Source organism: Sciurus vulgaris, assembly GCF_902686455.1.
Source record: "Sciurus vulgaris genome assembly, chromosome: X".
NCBI classification, from domain to species: Eukaryota; Metazoa; Chordata; class Mammalia; order Rodentia; family Sciuridae; genus Sciurus; species Sciurus vulgaris.
The window spans coordinates 73,029,909-73,041,291 of NC_136471.1; the positions used below are offsets into that span (position 1 = coordinate 73,029,909).

General features: G+C 35.5%; 1 protein-coding gene across 5 annotated transcripts; it reads right to left on the reverse strand.

Moving 5' to 3' along the window:
* Nucleotides 1-502: 502 nt before the first annotated feature.
* On the reverse strand, nt 503-11,150 carry LOC306651742 (uncharacterized protein). 5 transcript variants are annotated; one of them, XM_079124517.1, is made up of 6 exons: nt 10,595-11,150; nt 9,116-9,267; nt 8,757-8,827; nt 7,929-7,957; nt 5,633-6,186; nt 503-2,775 (listed from the first exon to the last, which is right to left on the reverse strand). In XM_079124517.1, exon 6 carries the CDS (start codon nt 2,733-2,735, stop codon nt 2,100-2,102), a length of 636 nt encoding a protein of 211 aa, XP_078980643.1. In that variant the 5' UTR covers nt 2,736-2,775; nt 5,633-6,186; nt 7,929-7,957; nt 8,757-8,827; nt 9,116-9,267; nt 10,595-11,150; the 3' UTR covers nt 503-2,099. The 5 variants fall into 5 exon arrangements, with proteins under 5 accessions (XP_078980643.1, XP_078980644.1, XP_078980640.1 ...); XM_079124518.1 differs by lacking the exon at nt 9,116-9,267; XM_079124514.1 differs by lacking the exon at nt 5,633-6,186.
* Between the last annotated feature and the right edge of the window lie 233 nt (nt 11,151-11,383).

Here is an 11,383-nt window from a genome sequence, read left to right on the forward strand (position 1 = left end):
CTCATGCCATACATATGATTTTACTTATTGACTCAGAGGCATAAGGAAACCATGTAACCAAGTGGCAATCTAACTTTCAAATTTATGGAACCATTGCTTAGTTTCCTGGTGGAAGCACTCTTCTCCTTGAAACTAAGCTTTCTAGGCCATCAGAGAAAAAGGTTGTAGGGACAGAGAGCAAAAATGTACTATTGGATCACTAAGGGTAATAGTATCACTACTTCCATTAATACCCCTTGATTCGTGAACCCATAAATCTCGGCTATGGAGGAAACAATGCCATATATTAAGTAGTGATTTTCAGAATAAACAGGCATTCCAGAGACCATTGCTCCATCCTTCAAGGTATTCCCACAATAAATGAGTTACCAAGAGGCCATTCCACAATTCAATCAAGCCATCTGTTTCAGGAGGTGGGGGAAATGGTAAGACCACTGAATTCCATGAGCATGAGCACAGAAGCCTGAACCTATTTCAGAACCTTTTCTTGTTCTGGGTCCCGTTCAAACTACATTCAAACTAGCAGGCTCTCAACTTGCTCAGTAAATATTTCTAGTACCACATGCAAATGGGAAATAAATTGCCTCCAAAGTACAAAGAAGTCTATTAGGCATTTTGCCTCTTTTTGGTTGTAGGAGAGGCCAGATGCAACAACTATTCTTTTACCTAAGAAAGCATATGTTAATATGCACCATACTACAGGACCCCTAGAAATTTAACTAAGGTGAATAATACCTGAATTTTAGTCAAAAGTGTTCTCTAACCTTTGAATATAAAAATATCTTACTAATAAGTATATTGTATATGTCACTTCTGACTCACTGAGTTCAATGAGCATAATTCTATCAATGTAAAGGAAAAGGGTGATGTTTTGTGAAAGAGAAAAACAATCAAAACCCTGAAAAATAAATTATGGCATAGGAAAGTAAGGCAGTAAAGGTATATTGCTGACCTTGCCAAGAGAAAACAAATTGCTTCTGGTAGTCTTAGTAAATAGATACGGAGAAAAAGTGTTGCGTAACAATTGCATAACAGTACCAAGGAATGAGATAATTTGCTCAAACAATGAACCTACATCTGGTATAGCAGCTGCAATTGGAGTCACCACCTGGTTTAGTTCACAGTAACCCACTGTCATTCTCAAAGTTCTGTTTTCTACATGGATCAAATAAACAATCTGAATTGGGATGTGGTGGGAATCACCACCTCTGAAAACTTTTAGTCCTTATTGATGGCGCTAATCTCTGCAATTCCTCAAAAAAGGTGGTATCACTTTTGATTTACTACCATTATGCAATTATAATGGTTTCCACTTGACTTTTCCTACCATAATAGCCATTTTTCTGCAGGACAAGGAAGTAATGTGGGGATTATGTGAGTCTAGGATAATTCTCAGTAACAAAATATCAGTCAGGGTTCTTAAAAAAACAAACAAGCAGGAGCAGGACATGGTGGCACTTACCTATATTCCCAGCGACTCAAGAGTCTGAGCTAGGAGGATTGCAGGTTCAAAGCCAGCCTCAGCAACTTAGTGAGGCCCTAAGCAACTTAACAAGGCCCTATCCCTAAATAAAATATAAAAAAGAGCTGGAGATGTGACTCAGTGGTTAAGTGCCCCTGGGTTCAATCCCTGGTATGAAAAGAAAGAAAAGTAAATACAAGGACCAATAGGATATGAAGGTTTTTTTCATTTTTTAAAATTTTAACTTTTAAATTTTAAGTAATTATCTCACATGAAAATCCAAAATCTGTAGGGGAGGCCATCAGGCTAGAATCTCAGGCAAAATTGATGCTGTAGTCTTGAGTACAAAATCTTTAGAGCAGGCCAGCAGCTTGGAAATTCAAGCAGGATGTTCATAGGGCATAATTCCTGGGAAACCCCAGTTTTAGCTCTTCAGACCTTCAGCTGATTGTTTGAGGTGCACTCGCACTGCTTAAGATAATTTCCTTTATTAAAGTCAACTAATCATAAATGTTAATGACATGTATGCAATATCTTCACAAGAATATCTAGATTAGTGTTTGACAAAAAAAAAAAAAAAAAAACCTGAGCACTATACCTAGCCAAGTTGATACACAATTAACCATCTCAGGTATTGTTAAGGTAAAACACGGAAATACATTTTATAAAAGAGGTACACATTGAAGATCCTTAAAATTAGTCCAATTGGATAAACAAGTGATTTCAGCAGTTTTGTGGCTCCATAACAGCAATTTAGCAACAGCAAAACTTGCCTGTGAGTGTCAAAATAAGAGATGCTAATGTGTCTGAAGCACTCCATCTGATAAAAGAAGCATTCAGAAATTATAGCAATCCAGATGATCTTAGAAGCCACCTTGGCACATCTAACTGTTCTTATGTGGCGTGTCTCTACTGGAAGAAAAGTGATCAGAAAGGCTTCAAGGCTAACACAGCTGAGTAAAAGAGAGCTGATATGTACATTTGCAATCTGGAAATTCTGCCTCAAGGTTGATTGAACAGAATATGACAATATTTCACTCTTTATCACATCTTGAATCATGGCAGAAAAGATGCTACAGCCCACTAAGATATCTGCCCAAGCTATGTTACTAATAAATACTGCAGTAGATTTTCTGGATACAAAAGGTAATGTTAATATCAGTGTGACATACACACTGGCAAACAATCCCAGCAGAGTGACGATGATGTTTGGAGAAGGTAGGACTAGATACTGGATATATTTGAATGCCAGGTACCTTCGGAGATCTTTCATATGGTCTCGATTTGTAAAAACACTAAAGTGAGTGAGATTCCTGTAGTAAAGTAGAGAAGAAAAATGACATGAGTGTAGAAAAACAACAACTTAAAGTCACTTAAAATATGGTTTGGTCCAAGAAAATATTTTAGCACATCAACATGTTAACAAATTTCGCATGGCTAGATCTGTTTGTGTTTTTGTTTTACTTTTTTTTTAGAGCATTTTATTTATACATGTTATTTGTGTTCCTTATGACATAATTATACATACAAGGAATTTTATTTCAATCCCCATTCCCCCTTCCTTTTCCTCCCTTCATCCTGCTCATTTTTCTCTCTCCTCTACTCTACTGATATTCCTGTTTCTATTTATTTATTTTTATTGGTATTTATAGTAGTTCATTCTGCCTTGTGAAATTACATCTTACTTACAGTGACAAGGATAGCAAAGACAAAAATTATCCCTTCTATTTGATTATTTTCTACAAATAAATTGATATCTCTACTCAGATTTGATCTTACTTTTCTGGTTACTTATCTTACACAAAGAGAAAAAAAAATTTCCTGATCAAATAGATGCATGTATCACAGGAAAAACCTTGGGGCAAGTTGTAGTAGAGTTAATGTACTATAAATGAAAAGGGAATCTTACAATTTTCTTTATGTGAAATGAACAAAATAAAAGAAAACCTGAAATTCCAGTGTTCTCCCTTCAAATAAGCAGAAGCACTGGTCAAAATATTAGTTGTTCTGCGGCCCTCAAATAATTCTTCACCTTTGAAAGTAGAATAACTGGAACATTCTCTCTGCTCATCCGAATCCTCCTTTATGTCCTCTACAATGACTGACCCCATGGCACTAGCATAGAGATGTTTGAGGTAGGTAAAACATCATTGACGTGCTGAGTCACTGAAAGCATAAAACACTGAACAATTCAAATAGTTTCTCTGTCTCTCTCTCTCTCTCTCTTTGTGTGATTAAAATAGTTGGAAATATTGGTGAAGAGATAGTGAATATTAACTTTGATTTACTTGTTTGTAATGTTAAATAAAAGCTAAATTGGAGGTTAAGGTGGAGCTGGGGATATAGCTCAGCATGTAGAGGTGCTTGCCTCACAAGGTCCTGGGTTCAATTCCCAGCACTGTGAAAAAAAGGAAGTTAAGCTGATCTGAAGCCTAAAGAGAATTATTTTGAAGGTGCTTTCAAAGAAAGCTGCATGAATTTTCATACCTCTGATAAGTGTCTTTAAAAATTCACTAAAATCATCATTGTGTCCAAGATTTTTTTGTACATGGACAAAATACTTTTATTTTATTTATTTTTATGTGGTACTATTGAGAATCAAACCCAGTGTTTCACATGTGCTAGTGTTTCACAAGTGCTCCACCACAGAGCAAGAGCCCCAGCCCTCTGTTTCCAAGATTTATGACTAATGAAAATAACCACAAGTTTCACCAATTCAAATGCCTTCAGGGTACAGAGAAGTAATCTAAATGGGTCCTTATAGGAAGGGAGCATCTAATAATCAGCTCCACCCTATTATTGCCATTAGATAGTATAGTCATACCTTTTTATTTTCCAAGAGCCAGAAGTCAGACTTTTAGGTGAGATCACTCAAATTTTAAATGTGGGCAATTAACTCAAAATTATTTGCTTGTCTAGTGCTTTTAAAACACTATGTAAACAAAAGCCTAACTTTCACCTTGCAACTTTTAATTTGGAGTCCTGCAAATATCACACCCAACAAACAAGAAAATTATAGTCCAATATCTCTGATGAACAATAAATGCAAAAATCCTCAACAATTATAGCAAATTCAATCCAGTAGTATATTTCAAGGATCATATATCATGGTGAAGTGGAATTTATTCCTAGGATGTAAGAATGACTCATGATTTTTTTTCTTTTTAAAAATATTTTACACTGTCCCATGATTTCTTTTAATATTTTATACTTCTCTGTGAGGTATAGGTATTACTATCCTCATTTTAGAGATGAAAAACTAAAGTTTAGATGGCTTAAGTAACTTGACCAAAGTCACATACAACAAAGAAGTGAGGGAACCATAGAATCCAGGTTTGTCTGACTACCAAATATTTTTTCTTTCTGTCCTAACATTTTTCCAAGAGTCATCAGAAGTTTACATTTTGATTCTTTTTATTAATGTGGAGTCATAAGATGGAATGGCAACACTTAAAGAGTAAAAAAAAGAAATCAAACTTGATGTTTTTCTTTTGTCCCCACTCTGCAAACCCTTAAAACCCATTTTTATTATTAAAGTAACTTTGAGGTAATTTTACCATACTTAAGCAAATAGCAATTCCCATAAAACAGAGAACTTTATTGATTCTATTTCCAAATCCCTTGTGAAATATTTAAATTTTAGTGTTTCTTCTTAAGGTTAAAAAAAATCTTTAAATATATTTATTTAGCCTATTTTATTAAATATTCAATTTTTCCATTATTTTTCTCTTGGTAGAGGTTTATTAGCTAAGCAAGATCATAACCAAGAGCCAGGTTGTTGGGCAGCCTTATTAAGGAGTTGGTTTTGCAGGAAAACCATCCTGTGTATCTCTCCACCCTCATCCTATACCACTGCTTGCATATACAGGTGAGCAATAATCACTAACCATTTAGCACCTTCAATATATAAAATTATTATGTGTCAGTCAAGAATAATTAGATCAAAAAAGAGAGAAAGGGCTCTCCTTACTTTCCTCTGGTCAATGACGTGTTTTCCTTCCACTTAAATTAATTCTCCCTCAATTTATGTTTGGTGTCATCCACTCTAACATCCTCCAGGACCTTACTCTATCAGAATCCCCTTCCTCTCTTTCAACAAATGAAGAGGTTCCACTATATTTCAACCTATAAACTCAGAGAAGACATTTTCTGTGCCTCCAGAGCCCTTACCTGTTATCTCCCTACTTCTCTGTTCTTTGAAACAATCAGAATTCTTGAATGACTTGTCTATCTTCAATTTCACCACTTTCTCATCTTCCATTTTCCCTTCAAACTATACAGTCTGATGTCTATCCCCAATTCTCTGATAACACTCCTTTCACTAAGGCTATGAATCACCAACAAATGCAAATCCTTCTGATAATGGGATTCTTTTCTTTGCTTGACACTCATAATTATGCCTTCCTTCTTGATAGGTTATATGCCCTTAGTTTCCATGATGCCATATTCTATGCCTCTTTCAGTGACTCCTGATCTTCATTCACTCTTAAAAATGTTGATATCTTCTGGCATTCCATCATCAATCCACTTCCCTTTTCTACTACACATTTGTATGAAACTCTGTTTTCAGTCAAGATCTCTTTTAAGCTTCAAATCCAAATATCCAGCTGGACATGATGGGGCACACCTGTAATCCCAGTGACTTGGAAGGATGAGGCATGAGGATCATGAGTTCAAAGCTGGCCTCAGCAATTTAGCAAGGCCCTACGGAACTTAGTGAGGTCCTGTCTCAAAATAAGAAATAAAAAGGGCTGGCAACGTGGTTCAGTGGATTCAATCCCTGGTACTAATATGTATATGTACATATATATATGACATATGTATATATATGTGTGTGTGCGTGTGTGTTTGTGTGTGTGTTTTGTGTGTGTATCCATCTACCTACTAGATCTCTCTACTTGGATGTCTTCAAGATACCTCAATCCAGATAAATTTAAAGTCACTTATGACTCTACCTTCTTTTTTACCATCCTTTTCAAACTTGTAGTCAAACTCCTGCCTATTTAACCTTATGCATATTTTTCAAATACTTCCCCTTATCTCTTCTTCTGTCCTATCTATCTTTACCTCCATTGCCTTAGTTTAGAACCTTATCAACTCTTACCTGAATCACTGCAATAACTCTCCATCAAATCTCTTATAATCCAAATTTGCTGCATAATCTTTCAAGTGAACTGGCTAAATAAATGTTCAAGTCCTGGTTCTATTTCTTACTACCTATGTGATGCTGGACAAGCTACTTAAGTTTTTCATACCTCACTTTCCCCTCCTAAAAAGTAAAGATAAGAATAGTACCTAACTCATAAAGATGTTGTAAGGATTAAGTCTGTTAATATACAAATAAAGCCCTTGGAGCTATGCCTGGCACAGCAAGAAATATTTCAATGTGAATTGTTCTTTTACTTAAAATATGATCAATTGATGCCACCGTTAAAAATCCTTCACTGGTTTCCACTACCTACAAAAGGTATACTGTAGGCTCTTAGACATGGTGCTTTATGATCTGACCCTTGCCAACTTCTCCTGACCCATCCCTTACCATCCACTAATTCAATATACAAGAATTCATTGATTCTTATATGCTTTGCCAATTCTCCCTTTTCTACAGAACTCTATTTACACTATCTTTTCCCCCTTGAAATTCCTTTCCTCTAAGTCTTCATCTGAGTAACTACTAGTCCTTTAAAATCCAGCTTACTCTTCAAGGTGATTGGTCAATTTTATGGGACTATAATCTGTAAACTTAGTAAGGCTGTAGAGTTTACAAAAAATGAATTATTTCTACTTATATTTGTGACCTAGAATCTCTCATCTCATATCCTACCATCATCTTTCCTAAGCTAGGCTAGGTAGGCCTTCTCTATGTTCCTATAATACTCATGAGTATCTGTCCATTGCATTTGCTCATAGATTTACAAACATTCACTTACTTGAACCCCTCTCAACCCGGAATCCCTTATGGATAAACAAAAGATCTTATCCTGGTTAACTATAACACTAGAGGGCATATAATAGGTAAACTCTGTAAATTGTGATGAATTATCAAATGTTGAAAGCAATTCTTTAAGCTCCTCAATCATTCATTCAACCTTTACCAGGTACCTTTTATGTGTCAAGCAGAAAAAATGGGCTGAGCGGTACAGATATGAAGATAAATATGAAATTAATGGAATCATCAAGGATTCAGAGTTCCACAGAGAAGAAAACAAAAATACATGGACAATTACAGTACAGGGTGATAAACACCAAAACCCAGGGTGGCAATGACTGACACTGTCACTTCCAACTTCTCCTTTTTCATTTTGTCCTCTCATTCTTGGTTATTCCTGGTGTGCCTCTCTCAATCTTCACTAATTTCTATCAAATACATCACTGGCATATATTCTGAGAAGAAAGAACCCCAACTGAAGTATTTTAGACAATAGTTTCTGGAAATTTATAAATCAGGAAAATATTATGCACTTACATCATTCCAGTGACCATCAGTAACTGAGACTGCAGGAGAAATATAAAAGAAAGAAAATTTCAGTAACTGTGAGAGTTTTTCTATGACCAGGATTCTATGTATTTTACTAAATATCATATAAAGTTTCCATCTCTATGCCATGTCCCAAGAATAAACCTCTCAAAAGCTACTAGCTTTGAATGATACATACTTTTTGTTTTGCATTCATTTCCTTAAAGTAATTAACTAACATTTCATAAGGGCCTACTCTATTCTAGACACTGAAGATAAAATAATGTACAAAGCCAACATGGCCTGCCTTCACAAAACCTATAGATGAGTGTAGGATACAGTCAAATGAGAAATCAAAAATTATGATACAGTTGGATGAGTGTATCATACATAATATTGCCATTTTTGTCTTTGTTAAATAGGTGTTAACTCAAATTGAGAACCATTGGAACTCCCACCCATGGCCCTTATCCAACAAGTGAATATCCCTATGTTCTCACAAAAGAAATCTCTCCATTGGAATCTCATTCATAATTTCCACACATCTCTAATAAAAGCATAGGCAGTCAGACAGCTAATATAATTACCTAATTTATGGTAATGTGCTCATGGTTCTTTTCCTTGGTAAAACTTTCATTTAGAGAAGCCATGTCTTAATATATGGCCTATACAAATAATATTACTTAATTTCAAGATTGCTTGTTATTCTAAGAAGGATATTTGTAGTCATACAATACTGTGTGACCACTTTTCATATTATGCCAGGAACACATGTATGCATCCCCAATGAGTCCTCGTGTTACAGATTTCCCACAGTTCTCTACCTTTTCTTCTTACCCAGCAAGCTTCAGGGAGCTGTCAGTCACTTTCTCTTTGGGAGAGTAAAAAATTCAAGATATCCAAGGGTCCTGAAGAAGGAAAAAACATATTTCGGTGAAATATAAATCAATGAATATGTTATGAAATACCTATTATATGTAAGATACAATATTAAATGTTGGGCATAGACAGATAAAAAGATATGGGCTCTACCTTCATGGCATTTGTAAGTGGAATTAGGATGAAGGCACTGGGTACCATACAAGGTACTGAAAGGCAGGAGAACTAAAGAGTACCATAAAGTTCTAATTAAAAAGTTAAAAAGTAAAAATAAATAAAGAAAAGACAAATAAATCCCCAAGAAAAATATACCTTACTTCTCATTTTGTTCAAAAGGACTTGGATCACCAAAGACAACCATGGAAGGTCATTTCTGAGATACTGTCCATCAACCATACTTTTATTTGTTTTTCTTCATTTCTCCCGCCTTCATTCACTTTTGAGACAAGGCCAGATTTCTTGCCCACATCTCAAAAGGAAAGAAAAGAAAAGGAAAAGGAAAGAAAGGAATGGAAAAGAAAACCTTGAAGCTTCTCTTCAGCACAAAATGTCAGTAGTCATAATCTTGGTCAACTTGTGAAATTTTATGACTTGTACATCAGAGAGGGTATTCCTTGGTAAATAATACTCAGAAGGAACTGGGTCAGAGCAGGAATTCAGTCAGACAATTGCTGTTCAGAATTCTATAGACAGCCATATATCCTTATCTGGGCTACAAATACCACTTCAAAGACCCTTGAATAAGTGAATATGTGCAATTGTCAAGTCACATATCACCTCAGAAGGGTGGAACCCAGCAGCAACTCCCAGCCACAGAAATGTAATAATATGTACTTTAACTGCTATCAAAACCACCTGGATAGCTGGGTGTGGTGGTTGCATGCCTGTAATCCCAGCCTGAGGCAGGAGGATTGCAAGTTCACAGCCAGCCTCAGCAATTTAGTGGGACCCTAAGCAAATTAGCAAGACCCTATTTCAAAATAAAAAAAGGGCTAGGGATGTGGCTCAGTGATTGAGCACCCCTGGGTTCAATCCCTGGTACCAAAAAAAAAAAAAAAAATACTACCTGGATATACTTATTACATTGATTATGGTAATGGTTTCACATGTGAAACACATGCATTTGTTCAAATCCATAAATTTTGTGCATTAAATATGTGAACAGTTTTAGAGAACATTTACACCTCAGTAACTATTTAAAAGGAGAGATGTAAATAAACTTTAAAAAATCTGAAATCTGATCTGCTGAATGAAAGATTAATCTGTGCTTTTTATAATGGTCATGTGAATTGTGAGTGTGTTCCTACACACAAAAAATGCTTATTTACTATTTTATTGGAAGACCAAGTTAATTTTTTATAAAATCAGATTATCCAAACTAAAAAATGCAAACTGAACCAGGGATTGTAGGATTGGCTATACAATTTAGTTTCCAGATAGGAAAACCCAGTCCCTAATCAGACTAATCATGACACCAAAAATAGGGCTACTCAGGAAGAAAACGTGGTATCCTACCTCAATCAGTTTAGAATGCAGTCAGAAAGAACATAGTCACATTCACATGCACATACACATGAACATCCACTAACGAATAATATCAGGTAATGAGTAAAGTGCTCAATAAGTACATTAGGGTGCAACAATTTAAGGGAAAAAAAGTTATGTCCCCATCTGTTGATAATTTGTTTACATTTTTTCTTCCCAGCTAACCTTGTACACATGGTATTAGAGATTAGTTACAGACATGAAAAATGTTTCTTATTAGATACCTTCCAAAAAATAGATGTTATACTTACATGATGGTGGAGACTTCAACTAGAGACTCTCCCTCTTTTAGTGTAGTCAGATAGCACTGGGGAAAAATTCTGTTTACATTTCTTCTTCCCTGTGATATATTTAGCTGTAAGACGTGGGTAAGCCGTTCAATCTACGTGGGTCTGTAATGAATTTGCTTGCAGCAGATTTTGTAGGAAATATCTGAATCACTCCTGTTAATAACTTTGTGTAATGTGGAAACGATGATACTTCTGTTTTTGCTGCATAACTTCTTATTTTCCCTTTGAAGATTTGAGGAATGCAGTCTTCATTGGTTTGAACACCACCTAAGGTCTTGAACAAGTTAAAGCTTGGCTGCCTCAAATCATTTGTGAAAGAAGGCAGACTATAAGCAAATAAACATACACATATAATGGAAAAAATTAAAATTGAACTTCAAGGTAGAGTAAGGTTCTTAAAAAAGGAGAAACTCAAAATACATGAAATTCAAAAGTTCTCTGTTTTGTTTAAGAGTCTATGCCAAGAGGTAAAGCTTTTTTCTTTTTCTTTTCTTTTTATTGGGTGAGAGAGATTGGCTGACTGACTTACAGAGAATGAGAGAAAGATAGAGAAGTGGGCGGAACAGAGGGAAGAAAGGAAGAGGGAAAGAATACAAACATGCAACAACAGATAGACACCAAACTAGAGTAGATTTTTCCCTGAGGCAAAGCTTAGACTGTTAATCCAGAGGCCAACATTTTTCAGACTGAAAATTCAAGTAAAAGCAGTTTCCAAATGTTTCCATCCTCCACAACAGTTTGAGTAATAAC